The sequence below is a fragment of the Bos taurus genome, chromosome 17, assembly GCF_002263795.3.
Source record: "Bos taurus isolate L1 Dominette 01449 registration number 42190680 breed Hereford chromosome 17, ARS-UCD2.0, whole genome shotgun sequence".
Classification (NCBI taxonomy): Eukaryota; Metazoa; Chordata; class Mammalia; order Artiodactyla; family Bovidae; genus Bos; species Bos taurus.
Window position 1 is genome coordinate 67,413,754 of NC_037344.1, and position 20,800 is coordinate 67,434,553.

General features: G+C 56.6%; 1 protein-coding gene across 6 annotated transcripts in view; it reads right to left on the reverse strand.

Annotated features, from left to right (window-relative positions):
• The window catches only part of TTC28 (tetratricopeptide repeat domain 28), a 579,079-nt gene that overhangs the window by 19,806 nt on the left and 538,473 nt on the right, over window positions 1-20,800 (reverse strand). For all 6 annotated transcript variants that reach the window (XM_024977806.2, XM_024977805.2, XM_024977808.2 and 3 more), the window contains 2 exons: window positions 14,221-14,361; window positions 3,580-3,724 (listed from right to left, as the gene is read on the reverse strand). In XM_024977806.2, coding sequence (XP_024833574.1) covers window positions 3,580-3,724; window positions 14,221-14,361 — 286 coding nt within the window. The remainder of the gene's footprint in view (window positions 1-3,579; window positions 3,725-14,220; window positions 14,362-20,800) is intronic.

Here is a 20,800-nt window from a genome sequence, read left to right on the forward strand (position 1 = left end):
GCTGTTCTGTGGACAAGTGCCCCCTAACCGCCTCCAAAGGCCATGTCTTCTTACAGACCAGTCGTGACCAGGTGGTCGTCCCCCAGTAAGGAGAAGTCGGGTTACCACACCACTTGATTCGTCTTTACAGTCACGACCCAGCTGAAGCCATGCTCCTCTCCTGACCAAGCCCCTGGCAGAACCAGATATCTCCTCGAGTTCTCAGAGGGGAGGTCCTGGGCCACCCCAGAGCTCTGGTGCCTGGGGAGGCTGTGTACCGACCTAACCGACGTGCCCGGCAAGTTGGAAGTCACTTTCTGCAGCCCCTGAGCCCGATAACTCCACTTAGCCTAAGAGTAGTCTTTGGTCAACAGCAGAGGTGGACGCAGATGACCTTTCTTTCTGCCCAGAAGCGTTCACTCCTCCCACCTGTCTGACTATCTTGGCTTTGACGACCATAAACACAGGTAACGGGATTTAAATACATGGAAATAAATAGAAGGACAAAGACCGTAACTAGAACGAGCCCAGAGGCTTCTTAAATCACGTACAAAGAGCGACTTGACAAACCCTAGGGAATGCTAGCAGCTCCTGGCCCTGGATGAGGCCCCATCTGTTCACGGAGGGGGCGGCCTGGGACCTGTGTGCATGAGCGGCCTCATGCGGAGCAGCCTGTGGTTGCAAGGGGCTCCTGAGGCGAGTCCAGGCTCGGGCGTGAGTCACTCCCCTCCACCCCAGGGTGAATGCCACGGACACGCACCAGGTCTGGCCCCTCTCACACTAAGCAGGAGCACATCTCCTTTGCATGTGAGACAGGATTTGACTTAATGTTTGCTGATGGCTCACGAGCAGATGGAACGGGGCCTCCTCAATGATAACTGGACATGCTCGCCCTGTCCTGACAGCAAAGGACGGCAGGCTTCCAGGAAAGAGCCACAGCAGTATTTCCCTTCAGCTAAATTCAATCAAGTCCTGGTGCAAGCCTGCAGGAAGACATTATTCCGTTCCACTTTTCATACCATCTGACCTAGTCCCCTAGCAACAGGACTGCGGCCAAAAAAAAGCAGTTGTTCAAATAATTATAAGCCGCATGTGAAGAGGCTAATCGCTTTAGTCTTGGAAGTGTCAGTGATTCATAATCTTGGACTTTGGGTTTTGATGTGTATTTTCATTGAAAACGGGGAGAAGGCCTGGCTCCATCTGGCAGCTGACGGCACGGGAGCAGCGGGCGGTGTTGCCCTCTAGTGGCCTCGGAGCAGTGTGGGAATGGGCAGGACCACCACCCCCTCCCCGGCCAGCCCACCGATGGGGAGGGCCGTCCGGGAGCACAGGGCCGCCCCCTGCCCTGTGCCCCCTCGTGTCCAGGGTGGGGTGCACCCAGCAGCGCCCGGTACATGTCAGTGAACACTCGTGGGATGAGACCAGCTCCTGAGGGAAGTGGGCTCACTGGACCACAGTGGGTCCCGAGAGAGGCTCCCCCATCTCGTTTCCTCTGACAGCCTCTGAGAGGTTTCACTCCATGTCTCTTTGGAGGCTGTCTGACTCTTTCACTGCATTCAAATGCCTCAGTCACAAACGAGAAAACTTTCAACATCAGGAACTGAATGTTTTCACCCTAAATGCCTCCTTCAAGACAAGACCACACTGCTGAGGGTCACACCTATCCTCACGCACAGCTCCTGGGCACACGCACGTCGGGGACCAGACTTTCCTTCCTGTCAATCATATAAAGCCATGACTTCAGTCACTGTTCCAATGCGTTTGGGGCTCGAGTCCATAAATCTTCCCTTCCTGACAGCCCTGGAGGAGCACAGAGGTCCAGCCACAAGCAACCACTAGTCCCACTGGCAGGTTCTTCATTCTTTAAGTCACAGGGCAAAGTCCTCAGAGAGAAAAGCCGACTAAAAGTCACAGGGCAGATTCAGAAGGGGACCCACAAGGGACAGCTCATGACTGAAGCAGCCCCTCCACTGGGTGGAGACGCTGTGATGGACAGAGGGAGGGGCTGCCCCCCACTGCCCCTGCCCCAGGACTTCTGCCTTCCATACAGGGAAGAGCCCCTCCAAGCTTGCTTTCTGGGGCCCAAAGGGGCACGTCCTCCAGCAAAACAACTGGCGCTCAGGTGCCGATCCCTTGAGGCACATCCCTGTACTTGGGATCTACCCAGACGTGAGCCGGGCCCAGCACCAGGCCGGGGGCCAGGGGGCTGAGCCTCAGAGCTGCCCCACAAGCCCGGTGGCTTCCTTCTGCACCCTAACCTCTCAGAGAGCTCATGGCTGCCGTCCAAGAGAGGTCACTGAGAACCCATTCACTGACGTGGGTCTTGGGTCTTCTGTTTTGCATCCAGACTAGACCTGAAAGCATCTCTGGGACCGCGCACCGCTGACGTTGTACTGAGCGCCAGCACACGCCAGGCCCCAGGCCAGCCGCAGGGACATGGACACAGCTCTGCTCGGCGGCAGGTCCTCGATCAGCCTCCACTAGAGCATGCACCTGGCCCTTCCAGGGGCCTGTTACGAACTGGGTGTCTGTGTCTCCCCAAATTCATATGTTGAAGCCTACCCGCTCAGTGATGGTATCTGGAGGTGGGAGCTTTGGGAGATAATTCGGCTTAGATGAGGGCAGGAGCTCCAAGAGGGTCCCCATGATGGGGATAAGAGACCTGAGTGTGCTCACTCACTCTCTCCACCACGTAAGGACACGTGAGAAAGCGGCTGTTCTCAAGCCAGGAAGCGGGCCTCCACCAAGAAGCTGACGATGCCACGCACCCTGACGCGGGACTTCCAGCCCCAGAACCATGAGAAATCCAGGTCACCCAGCCGGTGGCATTTTGTTACAGCAGCCAGAGCTAATCCACAGTTGTGGGCAACGGCATCTGGCGGGCTCGTGCACGGCCGTTCAGATTCACAAGCTCCCCGAGCCCCTCAGCAGCCCCTCACCCGGTTAGAGAGCCGCGTCAGGACGAAAAGTGACATGCAGAGACCGAGGCCACAGAGCCCCTCAGAGGCCGCGCCCAAGCTCCTGGGAAGCACAAGGACGAGTCTTCCGCTGGGCCCCGAGGTAGGGCGTGTCACCCCAGGGCAGGGGCCAAGGGTCTGTTCTCACCAGGAAGGAGCCCTGGCCTGAAGCTGCTCAGGTGAGGCCCTCAGATGAATGGTGGGCAGGGGAGCTGACGTGGGCGCATCTCCCACCCTGACTGCGGAGGAGATGGGGGGATGCATGCACCCCTGGGCCCCGGACCTCCCCAGGTCTGACAAAGAAACTGGGAAGGAGCAGCGTCTCTCATGCACCTGAGACCCCAAGGCTGACCCGACTGCCAGCAAGGAGGCTGGCCAGGAGCCTAAATGCCTCCTTCAAGACAAGACCACACTGCTGAGGGAACCCGTGTCCGCCCCTTGGCGCCCAGGACCCCATCTGCAGCCCAGCGGCCCCCCTAGAACAGCGTCCATGTGGGCGTCTGGAGGCTGACTGAGAAGCCCCGTGTCTGGAAAACCCCCACTGTCTCAGGAGCCTGTTCTGTGTCTGGGGCTGGGGTGGGCGGTGCAGGGTGCTGAGCGGGAAGTGATGCATCCTGACACCAATGGCCGGCCGGGCACTTACCCCTTCCATGGGTGCCACAAGCAGGTCGTACAGGGCGCGGAGCGGCGGCCTGGCGAATGAGCTCTGCCTCCTGGGAAGAGAGGAGGTCCCGTCCTTGATGGGCGACGCGGTGTTGCCGACCAGGCTGGTCATGCTCTGGCAGCTCCTGGGGAGAGAAGGGGGGTTGAAGCCAGGAGGAGGCCGCCCTCCCCCTCAGGTACGTTCACGGACCCGCGGGCACAGACGCACCGCAGGCGGCCCAGCTGCACACAACATCTACATGGGCTGCGGAGTTTCTCTGCATAATCAAGTGTCCTGAAGCGCTGTTCAAAGCATTTAATTACATCCTCGTGTGGAGCGACTGGGCAGGCAAACGTGAGGACCATGAGAATTGGGGCAGCCGCCCATCTGCCAGGAAGACAGTGCCCTGAGATCCGTTAGTGTCCAGGGCAGGAGCCGCAGACACGAGGCTCGTGGTGGCCCCGCCGGAGCCCCAGCGCAGCCCAAGGAGCAGGTCAGTTCAGGCGTGGCTGCAGGGTTCTGTTTTGTTTTTAATGTATGGCCCATTATTTCTAGGCAAAATTTTATCAGTACGGACATTTTCAACCCCAAGGCCCCAACTTTCACACTCCTGATGTTAGGCGAAGCACACTGACTGAAACCGCTTACCCTGGCCAGGCACCATAGTAAACATTTGCGTGAGTTATTTTATGACAAGAGGGAGCGCAGAACTAACAAGCTACCGCCAACTGGAAGAATTTGGGAAAGGTCAAAAGGAGGTGTCACGTGTCCTTCCACCTCGAGAATCCTTCTTGCTGGCATCCATCTTGGCTGAGCAATGCATGCACCAGCAGAAGAACCCCGAGTCAGACTGGCCGGAGAACCCAGAAACTGGCCCCATCACCAGAAAACCCGAGTCTGCGAGCCGCGTGGCAGAGCGGCCTCCTGGGTTCCCTTATCCTGCTCCCCCCAGGGTGCCCCTTCCCAGTAGTCTCTTGCTTGGTCAGCGTGTATGTCTCCTCGGAGAATTCATTTCTGAGTGTTAGACAAGAGCCCACCTTGGGCCCTGGAAGGGGGTCCCCCTTCCTGCAACACCGACACAGGGTGAGTGCATTCACTGAGTCCCTGATTCACTGAGCAAATGCTTCCTGAGCCCCGGCCACCTGCCGGGCACTGATGCAGGCAGGCCTGGGGGCTGAGAGAGGACGCAGGTGAGGAGGAGGAGAGACGGTGGGCAGGGAGACAAGCCCGTTTCCACCGCAAGCGCAGGGTGCCCTGCAAGTCTTGCTGAACCGGCCCTCCAGCCTGGTCTGCGTGGCCTCAGCACAGCCTCCAGTGACAGGCTCCACAGAACTAGTAGACAGTCAGTGGCCCCTCAACCTTGATTCAGACACTGCACGGTTCAGGAGTTTCTGCTACACATTTAAGACCTTAAGACAGAGAGCAGGTCTCACACCAGACTCAGCTAAGTCAGGGCTCTGGACACAGGACTGGTGGCTCTGTGGTTGTTACCAAAGGGAAAAGCAGAACACGCCCCTGCCCAGAAAGCCAGGGTCCTTGACCATCTAAAGAAATGATGTGAAAGGTTTATTTGCATTTTTGAGACCTGGCTCTATCCCATGGCCTTCCCCCAACCCTGCGGTGTTCTCAGCAACGTCCCAACTCTAAACCCTAGGGCCATGCCATGCCAGGCTGAGAGCACCCTCCGCCCTCACCTGCTCCTACAAGAGAAGGAAGGGTAGAGAACTCGAGGGTCTGGGAGCCCGCTCTTGGCACACGTCCGTCACCTTCACTCAGAAAACACGTTATCACGAGCGACAGGGCCCAGGACGTATCTTTGCCATCGAGCCAGTGAAGCACTGATAACCCTGGAGTGACACTCACAGGCTCGCTTAATTCCCTGGAATACACCACAAAGAGCATTGCTCCCCTGAAAGAGCGAGCATGAAACCGCGCCCCAGAGGAGACAGTCTGGCGCAACACGTGGTGGCTGTCACGGCGGCGTGTGCTCCTGCACACAGCCTGTGTGCACTCACACCCTCGGGAGCCCGAGCTGCCCCCAGGACAGCGTGGGGGTGGAGCGGGGAGCAGCCAAACGGCAGCACCCTCTCCCTGCACACCCCTCACTAGACACGTGTCTGCCTGGACTGTGGGCTGGTTACCCCATTCAGGCACCTGGTTTGATTAATCTGGCCAAAGACATCCAGGGGAATGCCATGTTTCCAGACAACGCTGTGTCCCCAAGTCCTAACGGGAACTGATGAGGCGCTCCCCAAGGCCCTGAACTAAACAGCTCCTACTGGAGACAGACCAGCTCAGCACCCTGAGCTTCCCTGCGTACCAGACCAACATGACTAAGCTGCACGGGGTGGGGGTCGGGGGAGGCAGGAGGAAGTGGGGGGCTGCGTGGTAGACAGACCATTTGCAAAAAGGGTAAATGGTGCAGGATGGGGAGGACAACGGTGAAGCATCTAGAACCTGGAGGTGCTGGGCATCTCCGCTGATAGGACAGTGAGTATGGAGGTCTGGGCAGGAAGGCCAAGTGGGCTGGGGGCCTTTTCTTGAACCCGGGAAGTGCCAGAGGCACCTACCAGGGCCCAGCAACGCTAACCCTCTCAACATGCATCACGCCCACGAGGTGCCAGGTGCAGGCCCACAGAGGGCCAACCTGAGGGTCCCTGCACTGGACTGTGGGGAAGGGGGTCCAGGGCACAAGACTCTCTGCTGGTCACAGAGCTGAGGGTAGGCTCTCAGGGAGGACCGCTTGCTGTGGGCTAGCCTGCCTGGAGACGAGGCGGGGAAAGCCACTCCAAGGCCAGGAACAATGCAGGGCGAAGCACTGGACAGTGCTTGGGACAGTGGGGTTGGCACTGTTGGCAATGGGACAGTGGGGAGCCGGGGGCAGAGCACTGAGGGAAGTGGACGGGGTGGGCTGCAGGGTGAGCGGGCTGGGCGGCTTGGCCTCTGGGCTCCGGCCCACGCCCTTCAGCACCAGGCGTGCCTGAACAGGAAAACTCCACTAGGCCAGTTCCTTCCAAGGCTGATCAGAGAAAGGCCCCGCAGACTTCCCCCTTCCCTGTAGGCCTCTGGCGGGGCTCCAGAGCTGGGACCAGGCTAGAACACGGTGCCCCCACCCCTGGCCAGTTCAGAGGGGAAGCCGGTTGATGTCCCTGGTCAGGGCTGGTAAACACATGCTGGCTGTGGCACTGCAGCGGGGGTTTCGGAGGACACTCTCTGGGCATTGGCACACTTCCAGGGGCAGGTCTCGGGCTAGGAAACCACCCCCGCTCCTGCCCAGGGTCATAGGCGGGAGCAGCGGTTTCCTCACCTCTACAGAGCTGGCCTGGATAGACTGCAGTCAACCAGCTCCCTGTGTGTGCAGCTTCTGGTTTTTCTTTTTTTTTTTTCACTTGTGGCTTCTGTTTTTACTACGACATTTGACATTCACAGTGACCGAGGGCAGCTCTCGCTGGCCAACAGCACATGGCCACGGCCCAGAGCCCTCGCTGACCTGCCCGTTGTGGGGGCGGGGGGAGAGTCGGCCTCGCAGATGTGTGTCCCGCGGTCCCCTGGCTCCGAGCCCCGGCCGGAGTGGTTGACAAGTGTGAGCGGGTGTGTGGGGTGGCCCGCTCCCTGCTGTCCCCCTTCCTGGCAACGTCACCATGGCCCAGTGACCCCCTCGCACTGCGGGCGCTGGGCCATGGGCTGGGGCCCCGGTGACTGACTGTACTGCTTCGGTTTCTGGGGCGCCTTTCAGCCTGGCTGACTTCTCTCTGCCTCCGCAGTCGGGACTCAGATGGGGAAAGAGTGCTCTGACAGGGTGGACGCATCCCCTGTGACAAGCGTGTGAGCTGCGGAAGAGGCGGCGCCCCCATCCAGGCTCCAGACAGGCCCGCCACACCCACATCACTGCTCAGGAGGCGGGGCGGCCCCTCCCCTAGGGAAGAAGAGCCCAGCTTCAGAGAGGCCAGGAGGCTGCCGGGCAGGGCAGGGTCAGGGCTCCCACCTGCCGGGGAGCCGGTTTTTTTGTGTCCCCCCTGTCCTGAGGACACGCTGAGCCCCCTGCACTCACCTCTGCTCCCCACCCCACTTTGCTGTGACCTGACCGCGGCGGGCGGCCTCTCCCAGGCTCTGCGGGGCCGGGGCCACAGGAAGGAGGGCTGGGCTCGCGGGACTCGCAGCCGCGCGGCCACGTGGCTCCAGCAGGGGGCGCTGGCTCGCCGTCCTCGAGGCCTCGTTCGCTGCCAGGGACCCAGCTGGGCTAACTGACAGCCCAGCCCTCAGCACAGAGGGTTTTCTCACACCGCGCCGCAGTCTTTATCAGCTCCTTCCTTAGGTGATGTTCATTAATCTGCTTCTGGAAAAATACTCATTTTGTCTGCAGCATGGCCATCTGTGTGCTAACGGGATCGGAGAGAGACTGAGCGGTATCTGGGCCGGGAGGCTGACAGGCTGGGGGAGCCACCTGGGCTCGGCGCCCTCGGCGGGCAGAGCTGCGAGATGAGGAGTGAGGCGCCCCGAGCAGGGAGAGGCCGGGTTGGTTTATGTCTCTGGAACGATGACAAATGCCGGGCAGCCGGGGGAGCACGCGCGGCTCGTCAATCTCCCCAGGGATGAAGAGATCTATTCCCCAGGCAGGGGATTTATAACGCAGGGCTGCAGAAGACCCTGCGCACTGGGACTCACTGGGGCTCACACGCTGACGCAGCCCCACCCGAGGCCTGCCAGGTGCCCGGGGACGCTGGGGACACTGCAGGATGCGCACTTGGAAGTCTCGGCCCCAAGCGCCACTCTCAGCACCAGGCCAGCTGCCCTGGCTTCCAGTCAGGGCCCCGTGAAGGAGGGGAGTTGAGGGCACATGCAGAGCCCGCAGGGTGGGCTCCCCACTCCCACACACACACATACACATTTCTCAGGCTTTCAGTCAAGACGGGGAGCTAGGTGAGCAGCAAAAATGGAGGAGCAGGGCTCAGCCCTCCACAGTGAGACTAAGCCAAGGGCCCCCGCCAGGCCCGAAGACCCTGGGGACGGAGGTGGCCAGCCTGGCCCTGAGGTCCCGTCCGTCCCGCTGGTCTCTTTGCTCAGAGGGAAGAACCCAAACCTAAGCTTGGCGCATCCCAGAGACTGGCAAGGACCAGGGCCCCACTGCCACCCGGGGGTCTCTACACCACGAGAACAGGCCGCCCACCTCTGAGGAGGGACAGGGACCCGGCAGAACACAGGGGAGCAGCGAGCACAGGGGGAAAAGGGGCGATTCATGAAAGCACGGAGGGGCGGGCTGACTGAGGAGGCGCAGGGCGGGTGCCCCACAGGTGCCCCTTGTACCCGGAGGTCCTCCGCGTTGCTCTCAATTCCCTGCCAGCACTCAGGTCCTTCCCACCTGACCCCCTGCACGCAGGGCCAAGACAGGAGCTGAGCCAAGAACACTCCCTGGGGGCCCTGCTGTCTTTTGGGCCACAGGAGGGAGGGGCCTCAGCTGGGGTGGGCCTGGCCGGGTGGACACACGCCCGTCCCTGGAAGCCTCTCATAGCCAAGTCTCGCCTCAGACCCCAGCCCGCCCTGCCACAGGTGAGTAAACGGAGACTCTAGGCCTGAGGCCCTGAGGCCCAGGGCAGGGGCAGGGCCCCACCAGCTCTCAACAGTCAGGCATCAGGAAGCTGGGAGCCCAGGGACCAGCACTGCCACAGTCTCAGGCCTTGCACCCTGTCTGGAATGCTCGACAGAGAGATGCTGCACTGGGCATCCCGTGCAGTCTGCTCACAGGACGTGCCTGGGTCCTGGTGTGCAGGCCAGGGGGAGGAGGGTTGGGGGGAGGGGGAGACAGCGGAGGGGGGAGGCGGAGGTCCCCACAGTGCTGAGCTCCTTCCAGGTGCCGCCCACCTTTGCTCAGGCAGCTCCTCTCTGGCCCTGAGGTCTGTATCACACTTTCCAGTGGCCAGTTCAGGAGGCTTCCTGTCTGCGCTCACAGCAGCAGGGTCCCAAGCTTTGGGATCGGGGGTCCTGCTTCTGCTCCTCCTGAGTCCCAAGAGGCCCCAGCCTTCCTCAGGGGGCCTCCTGCCCCACATTTGAGGAGCTGGGAGCGGCCCTGGCAGACGGGGCCGAGTGCCTGCTCCACCGGCATCTGCTGCTGTGACCCACTGGGCTCCTCCTCCCCACCCTCGGCCCTGCCCGAGGCTCCAAACTCCCCTCCGGGCTCTGAACTGCATCCGCTGAGGGAACGGGAGCTGGCTGGCCTGAGATCTGAACAAGTGCCTGGATTTTAAGGTACCAGCAGAAAGATTAATTGATGAACCCACTATATTCAAGCAGCCAGTGACTCTCCACCAAGAACATCCTCACAAGAAGGCTGTCTCCTCAGGGGGCTGAAGTCTGTCAAAGGCTGCATTTTAAGCACTTATTCAATAAGCTGTCGGCACTGTCTGCCTGCTCACCTCCCCAGTCACCCAGCGCCCGGCTCCCTGGCTGCTCCCTCCTCAGGGGGTGGGCTTAGGCCGAGACCCCTGCCCTTTCAGGGACACGACCACTCTCAAGCCCAGGGACAAACCTGGGCCACGCAGGGCTCCTCTTCTCCTGCTCATGGGCTCTCCCAGGAAAGCTGGTCAAGGGAGAAACACGCACCACCAGGGAGCTGGGGACGGCCCTCCTGTGGGGACCACGGCATGGCCCACTCTGCTCTTTGCTCCATAGCCCAGTTGGGGGCGGGGGGGGGGGTCACCTAGGAAAACCCGATGCCCAGGCCAGCCTCACACAGGCTTTGCCTGCTGACCCCATTAGGGGCCCAAGCTGGGCGTTGGGGGGACGCGCTTACCATGCACTCAGGGACGGAGAGAAGAGGTCACTGTGTGAGTGGCCTGCCCAGCTAATGCTAACACAGAAACACCCTTTCCAAAGGGCCTTGTACCCATGGGTGATCTGTGGGTCCTGTCCCACACAGGACCTGTCCCCCCACAAACTTGTGGAATCTAATGAAGTCTCATTCATCTACAAAAAACCCCCAGAGCCAAATTAGTGTTGTACAAGGACAGAAGGTGCCGCCTCAGAAGTGGTGAGCTCTCGCTCACTGGAGGAGTTCAGGCAAAGGCTGTGACCACTTGGAGGGAGCCTTAGCTGGGTGGGATCCGGGAGCCAGAGCTCCGTCTTTGGAGCTGGCCAGACATGGATCCTAACACTGGCCTTGTCACTGGGCCCATGTGACCCGCCCATCGGGAAGGTCCATGGTGGAGCCACATGACATGGGCGCGTGGACCACGCACGGGGGCCTCTTTTTAATCTCTTCTTTCCCTTCTGGCCATGGGAGGCTGGTCCCCCAGGATGGTGGTGCCACCCTCTCTTCCTGCAGGACCCTCAGTCTTTGTCACTGACCCTCTTGGGGGAATCCAACCAGGTCGAGGAGTCTTGTTTGCCAATTCACCCTTTTGTGGGGGTGGTTGGGGTATTAGTTGGAGGTTGCAGAGCTGAGGGAGGGCTCTGGCCCCATCGTGGCCCCTCTCTAGAAGGGAGAACCTCGACATTGTTGCTCTCTGCTTGGGCTCCAACCACTGACATCTGGGCAATTACAAAGTTCCTTCCTACCTCCCATCACACACACTGCCAGAAGGGGAAGGAGCACAGACAGTGGCAACAGCAGTCAGAACCCTTCTGGGATACTGGTCCTAATGGGTCCTGGCTGGGTGCCCCTGCAAGGCCAGGGCACAGCCTGGGACCCAGAACCCCGGAGCAGCTGGCAGCATGTCCTGTTCCTCTTCCTCTTCTCCGCAGTAAAAGTGATCTGCTGACTGCCCCTAGGTTCAGACACACACACACACACACACACACACACACACACACACACACACATACATGTGCACTGGCGTTCCAGCCTTCAGCATAACTTCTCAAGCATTCTGCAAGACGAGGGGCAGCCCCCCTGCCCAGTGGGGGACCCCAAGGTCAGGTACTAAATGAGAGAAGACTCCCTGCTTTTCCTCCCTAGCAGTGCCTGCTCTGGGCTTAGCACGCCACTGTGTTTCCTGCCAAAGTGTAGAGGCAAGAAGGAAAACAGTGGTTGTGGTGACCTCAAGAACAAAGACCAAGCTGTGCAGCGTGTGGAGGGGAGGGGAGAATGCTAAGGCCAAGTCTCGGCTGACTGGCATCTGCCGTGGCAGCCTCATCCCCAACCAGTCCAGCAAACCACCCAGAACAACAGGGCCAGCAGCCCGTGAATCACAGAGCTGGAGGGCCCTGCAGCGGGGACCTGGTGCTGCTACACACACGGCTGCTGCCACCTCACCTCCTTGGGCTTGGGGACCAGCACTCTGCAAGCCCCCACAGTACTGGGGTCTGCAGAAAAGCCACCTCTCAGCCGTCCCAGCCAGTGACACACCAGCCCCACCTCCTGGTCATGAAGGGGCAGAGAGAAAGGCCTGCGGGGACCCCACAAGGTCAGGGCAACTGGGAGGTGGGACTGGACACAGCCCTGCACCTGCTGGGTGGCAGGTCTCCACCCTCCCGGCCTGTGTGCCCCTCAGCTGCTAGAGCCACAGCTGGGCTAGAAGGTGGCAAGGGCCCGCGCCATCCTAACCAGGATACCTCTACTTCTGTGGGTCGCTAGGACGGACGGAGGCCAGCACCCCCTTCCTGGGCCTGTGGTTGACAGCAGAGGCCTTGGCACCCGGCCCCAAAGCTGAAAGAACAGTTTCCTCTCCTCCGACCTGCCCTCAGAAGCCTCTAGGAGGTCAAGACTGGAAAGGCGTGCAGAGAGGTGCAGGAGTTCCGTTGCCGGCATCTCCTGAGGGCAGGCTCGAGGCTTCAGGCAGGTTAGGCCTGATGAAGGAGCCGGGCAGAGAGCAGCTGGGCAGTGAAGCCAGATTCCCACGCTGCGGGCCTGGCGGCCCCTCCCAGCCTCAGGCTGGCCTGTCCTCAGCCTGGCCGCCAGCACTGACCACATTGTTTAATGAACCATTGCTTAGTGAGCTAACCAGTGGTCCTGGGCTCACTGGACCTACCTCAGAGCTGCTCGGAGTGACGAGTGTTTTCTCAAAACAAGCAACTCCATGATACAAAATTCATACCCCTTCTTGTCCAGGGATGATGAGCTAGGACCCCAGGTACACCTGGTTTGACCCCTTCCTTGCCTAGTGCCCAAGGCCCTGGAGGAGGGGCTCCTGACCGTGGGCGCGCCTGAGATCAGGTCGGCCGCAGGTGCCTGGCAGTGGCCTCTGGCCTGTGCACTGTCTCTCACACAAAAGACATGAGGCAGGACGGGAAGCAAAGGGCGGGTGAGGCCGCAACCCGAGGTGGTCAACAGCTGCTGCACAGGCACATGCACATTTCATCCCTTCCAAAGGTTATCCACCCACGTGATCCGGAGAATCCAAGTTTAACAGTGTCCTTCCCACTTCACTCAAGACGGCAGAAGGTCAGCACATGTACGAGCTTCCTGCACCTTCCAGAGCCTGGCACGTGCTGCTCATGCATTAGCTGCTGTAATTCCATGTAAGGGAACCCTGCCAAGTAGGAAGCTTGTTCCCACTTCAGTGACGAGGAAAAGGCTGACAGTGGTGAAGTCACCTGCCGCAGGTCCCACAGCTGACACGCAACAAGGCCAGACCCAGCCTTGCAGTCTTCACACCCTAGTTTACAACCACAGATCGCAGCACTGGCAGAGCCGAGATCGCTGGCCCCAGAGCCCGAGGAGCTGAGGCTGAGGATGGAGCCAGCCTCAACCCCACGCCTCCTCGTGCCTGGTCCTGTCCCTTCCAAGAAATTAGAGCCACGAGGGACACTTGCGAAGGGGGCAGGGCCGCCGAGGAAACTGGGAGTGAACCAGCCTGAGGTTTTGGCCTCCTGACAACCAAATGCCAGTCCCTTCAGCCCTGGCTCCTGGCTCCCATCCCATCTGACTCACCCCTGGGAAAGTAAACACACGTTTGTCACCCTGACAGCACAATAATGGGAGGAAACCAGGGCCTGGAGCAGGAGCACACGGGGCACAACGGTCACTCCCTCCCGTGTGCCCGCTGCCCCCGCCGCCCTTCAAAGGCAGGGGCCTCAGCGTCCAGGGTGTCTTTCTGGAAAGGTCTCTCCAAACTTGACTCCCAGGTGTTGCCAACCAGCGACAGCGGGAGAGGTGCTCCTTAACCCAAACCGCCTCCCCTATTCATCTGGACACAGCTCGGCCTGCACCCCCGGTGAAAAGACGCAGAGGCGCATCAGCTGGCAATTTCAACCTTGGCTCATCTCAACGCCACTGAGGCCTATGGTCAAGTAGTGGAGACAGGCCCCGGTGTGGATGGGCTCCTCCCCAGCAATGCTGGCATCTGCTCACCTGGCCTCCCTCAACCTCAGGCCAGAAAGGTCCACACAAGGGCCTGGCCGTGAGCTAGGGCAAAAGCTGGCCAGAGAAAAAATGTGTGGCACGGCCCTGTGCGGCCTCTCCTGGCATCTGGGAGATCAGCCCTGAGGCCACGGGAGTGAGCAGCGGACTGTCCCCTGGGCCTCCCACCCAGCCACGGTGTACGGTCATATCAGGCCTGCCGCACTTCCTCCCCCGACCTGGAGGGGCTGCTGTGACCCCAAGGGCCAGAGCACCGTGCTCACCCCTGCAGACCCCCATCCCACCAGAGCCCATGCAGCTGGAAGGTCACGGAAGTTGCACCGCCTGGGAGGCAGGGCCACACGCACCTGTTAAAGAGGTTGTTGCGGCGAACCATCCGAAGAAAGCCAGTGGGGTCGGTGACCGAGTTGAGCCTGTTGTTCATCTCCTCGAACTGCTGGTCCATGATGTCTCCAGCTTCACTCTCGGTCTCACTGCTGGCACAGGCCCTGCGGGGAAACAGCAGAGAAAGGTGCCGAGTGCTGCAGGCCTGCTCCAAGGCCCCGTCCTCGGCTCCAGCACGGCCCAGCTCCTCCCGAGTTGTTCCCCTCCTGCTCCCTGCGGTCCACCTGCTCATGTCCAGCGCTGCCCCCTGCTGCAAACCCCTTTCAGGAAGAGGTTGTGCCAGTGCCCAGGTTGCACTCCCTGCATCCAGCTTGTGCCCCACATGGACGGGGTGCAGGATGGCCCCTTGCTGAATGAACGGCACCACTTGCTGTGTCCTGCCGGCTGGCGGGCACTCTGCCAGCACAGGGCTTGGGCAAGTGCACAGTGTGGCAGGAGCTCCGGTCCATTCCAGCTCGGAACCAGTAACTAAGCACCTGCCTGTGCCAGGCACCACACCAGGCAGGGGATGCACAGTCCCTAAAGGCACTTTTCCAGATGAGGAGACAGACATGCCCAAGAGTGGCTGCAAGGCCAGGCAGAGGGGGACTGTTTGAAATGTAGGCTTGAGAAATGTGGCTGATTGAAGCCCATTCCAAGGTCAGCATGAAGATGTTATAAGTTTTGAATTACTAAATTCGTATTTCCCCTATGACAGACTGTGAAAGAACATCTCACAATGGGTTTTAAAGAAACAGAAATACTCAGGAGAGCCTTGATTCACCAGCCTGATTAAAATAACAGAGGGCATATTAAACGTGTGAGAGGCCAAGCAGAGGCAGCTCGAGCAGCCGCAGACAAGCAGAGGGAGTGCTGGCTGCCCCTGGTCCCCACCGTGACCCTGGCCACAGCACCAGGGGCTCAGCAAAGGCCGCTCCATGTGTGAAGCCCCGCCTTCCTTCAGCGCCCATTGCTTGCAGACTCTGGAAATGCAGAGTGACGTCCGGCTCACAGGCGACTCCCAGCCCGCACGGCAACTGTGTTTAAAGCTCCTGCTGCCTAAGGAGCGGGTGGAGGGGTAGAGAGCACTGGAGGCACACAGACCAGCCACGCAAGCCGCTCAGGTGCAGGAGAAGTGGCACCTGGGAAGGGACAGACCCGCTGCCAGAGAAAAGGGGCTTGGCGCACCGAGACTCAGGTTGAAGGTGAGCATGGCCTGCCTCCAACAGCCAGGCCGGTGAGCCCCTGGCGTCAGGATCACAGAGAAGGGGATGACTCCTCCCCCGGTTCGTCCTGGGGCTGAGATGCAGCGTGTGACGCCACTTAGTAAACCTGAAGGCTCTACATGAACGTCAGCCCTGATGAGAGGGTCCATTTTATGTGTCAACTTGAGCGGGCCCCGGGGTGCCTGGCCCAGCGTCACTCTGGGTTACGAGGCTGCGAGGGCGTTTCCGGGTGAGATTAACATTGGAATCTAGACTGAGGAAAGCAAACTGCCCTCCCCGGGTCAGTGGGCCCTGTCCAACCTACTGAGCACCTGAACCAGAGGAGAAGAGGGAATGAGAGAGGCCTCCCCGCCCACTCCCCTGGAGCTGGGGTGTGGCGCTTCCCACCTCAGATGTGGACACCCCACAACTTACACCACCGGCTCTCCATCTCTGGCTCGCCAACAAAAGACCTGGGACGTCTCAGCCTTCAGAGCCGTGTGAGCCAATTCCCCACAACAAAGCCCGTGTGCATGCGTGCCCTGTAGGCCCTGTCTCTCTGGAGAGCCCAGCAAGAGGCACCAGAGCCCTACTCAGCCATGCTCCTTGGAGAAGGTCACACCAACGCCCCGCCACTGGGAGGGGATCCCAGGAGCTGAGCCCCAGAGAAGTGCTGGGAGATGGATAGCCTTCAGGGACGGCAAAGAGGTGTGATCTCAGAGCCAGCTACTCTCCTTCGTCCCAGAACCACACCAATGGCTGATCAAGGCATTACTAGCCCAACTTCTTCCTGGCGCCCACAAGTGAACCCGCCCTTCAAACCCAGCAGTGCCTGGCACACAGCAGGTGTACAAGGAAGAACAGTTGATCGATGCCAACACTGGGGAGCATCTTACAACATGCAGGGTATTTCTAGCCAGATGTGATTTCATCTGTACAGCAAGCCTGTAAGGCAGCTCTCGTCATCTTCTCTAGGTCTGGAGAAGCTGAGGAGCTAGCCCAGGAGCACTCAGCGGAGGAGCCAGGCCTGACTCTCACCCCTCCCCCTCTGAGGTTCCAAGCCTCTCGCACAGTCCATCTCTCTCTGCTGGGGTTTGACAGGGGAGGAAGGGAATGAAGACAGGAAATAAGAGGAACCAGGAAACTTCCGAGCACCTGAACAAATCACCATGCCTCCACCCTGCTGGAGAGCAGGGAACGAAGCTTTATTCCTCCTGCCACCCTATGGGTATCAGTTGACCAGGCCAGCAGCTGAAGGCTGAAAATGCTCCCTTGGGAGCTCTGGGCCCTTCATGGAGACCCTGGTAAATATCACTCAACAAGCTCTTCTGTCCAGGGACACATTTATCATCTGAACATGACGGCCTGCTCGGAGCTGAGAAATCGGCTTGTCATTTGGTGCTTTGCAAAGGGGAGAAGAATTGACTGAACTGGTATCAGCCTCCATTATCTTGCAGCTCTGCTCTCACTGTCAACTGCGGATGGAGCCCTCAGAATCTCATGCTTAATGCGGCTGTTTCCTATTTCCTGACCCTTCAGAGTATTAACACCAAAGGGAAAAACAAACAGGTGATGTCACAGATAAGGGAATTTCCCATTTACAAAGCGAGCCTCATCTGTACGGCAGGGAGCCCGAGCGCCTTGCCATCAGTGGTTGTCATATCACAATCACAGCCTTCTCATCTCTCTAAGAGACTTTCTAGAGATGGCACAGCAGCTGGTCTGGTTCCATTCACTTTGATCCAACAAGGATTACTAACCGAGACCTACATAAAAGAGCCACAGAGGTCAAACAGAAGACAGTGACATGCCTTCAAGGTGTAATACATCCAGTACGACCGACCGGTGACTACTGGCTAAGGTGGGTTAAGAAGGAGGCAGGAGGGTGTCAGCCTGGAGTCAAGAAAGGGAGGGTGCGAGAGCCCTTTGGAATCAGCAGCATATGAGAGGCACTGGAAGGACAGCTTAGACAGGAAGGGACTGGGGTGGTGTGTGGGAATCAGGGGATGGAATGGTATAAGAAGGCACGGAGGTTACGAGAGTCGGGGGCTCTCTGGGGCCTAGGGACTAGCCCAGATGAGCTGGAGGAGATGGTAAGAGTGGCAGGGAGGAAGGAGAGAGAGGTGGAGGGCCTTGAACCTGGAAGGCAGTGGAGAGCTGTCAGTCCAGGCTTCTGGTGGGCTCAGGGCGGTTGTCTGAGAGGCAGTCAACTGGTCCAGAGTGGAGAACATGGACTACATGGGGAGGAGAGAGAAAGTCAGGTGGCTTTTAGCAGCACTGCTCAGAAGCAGCCCCGAAGGCCCCAGGGCCAAGCCCGAAGGAGACTGTTGGCCCCTCACACCTACTGGGAGCCCCATTCTCAGGAGTCACTAGTGTGTTAACACATCAATGTGCCTGGGTCTCAACACGCCAAGTGAGGCAAGCTTTCCACAGCCCTCAGGCTTGGAGATCTGGGTAGCAGCTCCTTCATCCCCCAAATCCCGTCTCCCTATAAATGGACATTCCTGGCTGTGACCCCATGTTCCTGGTTCCTCCTCATTATTTGCTGTCTACTGTCACCAACAATGGTTCTGCTTGTCCTGTGGTTGGGCCAACTTAACTCATGAGTCTAGACGTGTAAACTAGGGTGGTAAGGCAGAGAGTAAGAAAGTGAGAACTATCAGGAAAATATTACCAAACAGAGAACTCGTTTGCCTGAAACTCATTGAAGGAAAAGGATAAAAGACAACTAGCAGTTAATTTATAGCAGATGGGCCAGTGGTGGCAAATAAAGAAACTGCAAATAGGAGCTGGCCTTCAGTGGAAGAGGAATGGACATGCTGAGTCTGGACATGTCATTCATGGAACGACATGAAGAGTTTGGACACGCTGAACATGCAGACAGGACTCTGTGTTGGTGATGCCAAGTGTGCAGATACTGACTCTATTATTTAGATGGTCTTCATTCCAAAAGGGCTGGAGACTTAGAAATTCAAGTCTGGTGCTGAAGACAGAGCTTGGGACCAATTGTTTGATAGCTCATTCATTTATTTACCCAATAAATATTATTAAATATTTGTTATAAATATCCTGACATGCCAGGTTCCAGTTCCAGGTAAAACGGAGTAAGCACGTAACACTTCATCTTTCTGAATGAACTCAACTACACATTCTGTCTGGACCGCATGGAATAGGGTATCTGAGGAACACAAAAAGTTAATATCAGGCAAATGTGGGAAGAAGACCAGCATTCAAAATGGCACCAAATCACAGCTGAACTTCACATTCTTGCCTCTGTAGAATCCATCAGACAGGCCTCTCTGCAGCTCTCCCTTCTCTGTAGCCCCCCTTCTCTGCAGAAGTAGGCATCAGCATGAACAGAGAGCTCCAGGAGAAGCTATTTCCAGCTCAGAGAGACCAGAGAAAATCCCCCATTTTTCTTCTCTCATGTCTGTTCTCATGTTCCAGGCCACAAACAATCCTGTCAATTGACCTACTCTAAAATAATCACTAATGGAAGAAGAAAAATGACATAAGAAGGCATTAGGAACATCAAGAAAGAAGGGAGAGTAAAATAAATATCAAATGTCTGAGTAAATACAATAGACTGTTCTTCTCCTCATGCCATCTCCTGGAGTTTTCACATAAGTAGATGTAGTATATAAGACAAATGCAAGACGGGGTTGGGGGGTGTGGTGGCAGAGGTTCCCATATGGTGATAAGACTTTTACATTTCATTCAAATTAATACAGTATCAACAGCAAGTAAACTGCAAACTATAAAAGTATATATGTATTATAATCTCTAGAACAATTATTTTTAAAGTTATAAAAGAGACATAGTCAAAGACATAGATAAATTAAAATGAATTTTTAAAAAGTTCAAAACTCCAAAATAAGGCAGGAATGGGGAAATAGAGGAATAAAAAACATAGAACCAACAGAAAACAAATATTCAAATATTGATATGACATACATAAACCCACACATATCAATAATTATATTAAACATAAATGGTCTAAATATAGAAGCTGACAGAATAGAATTTTAAAATAATCTAATTAAATGCTTCTACAAGAAAAGTCTCCTCAAATATAATGATATTAAAAGGAGTAAAGTAAAAGACAAAGAGATAGACCATGCAAATATTATTCCAAAACAAAGCTTGATTGATTATGTTAACAAGTAGACTTGTATACAAGTAGACTTCAAAGCAAAGAAAATTACCAGGGATAAAGAGGGACATTACACAATGATAAAGGGGCCAATTCATCAGGAATGCACAATGGTTCTAAACGTGTTTTCACCTTTCAACAGAGTTTCAAAATATATGATGCAAAACGTGACAGAACTGAAAAGTGAGGTGCATAAATTGAGACTTCAATGCTCTTTTCTCAGTAGTTGACAGAATTGGTACACAGAAAATCAATAAGATACAGAAGAACTTAACAATACCATCAACTAACTGAATATAACTGACATTCAGAGAAAACTCCACCCAACAAAAGTTCAATACATATTCTTGTCAAATTCATAGCAAGTATTCCCCAAGACAGACCGTACCCTTGGTCATAAAACAAACCTTAATAGTTTTTTAAAAATTGAAATCATGAAAAATAAGTTCTTCACCCACCATGGATTTAGATTTGAAAGTAAAAAAACAGCAGGAAAGTCTCCAAACTTTTGGAAACTGAACAACTCACTTATAAGTAACTGTTATACAAGAAGTCCTAAGTGAAATTAGGAAAATATTTTGAGCTGAACAAAACTCTAAGTACAACATAAAATTTGTGGGACATAAATAAAGACTTAGAGATACATTTATAGCCCTAAATGCTTATATTAAAAAAGAAAGGACGGGGACTTCCCTGGTGGTCCAGTGGTTAAGAACCCACCTTCCAATGCAGGGGGCGTGAGTAAGATCCCTCATCAGGGAACTAAGATCCCACATGCCACGGGACAACTAAGCTTGCATACTGCAATTAGAGAGCCCACATGCTGCGACTAAAGAAGCCCAAGTGCTCTAGAGCCGGTGCTCCGCAACAAGAGACGTCCACATGCCACAACAAACAGGCCATGCGGCCGAAAGTTTTATAAAAGGTGTTGTGGGGGGGAGGGGCTGAAATGACAAGAAGGTGGATGTACCAGTACTCATGTCACACAGAGGCTACAAGGAAAGACAAAGGACACTATTCTGTAAAAAGATTAATACAAGAAGAGAATATTACACTCATTAACATACATGTTCCCAATATAGGAGGGCCTAAGTGCATAAAACAAATACTAACAGACCCAAAGGGAGAAACTGATGGGAATATAATAATAATAGGAGACTTTAACACCTCACTGATATCAATGGACAGATCTTCCAGAGAGAAAAT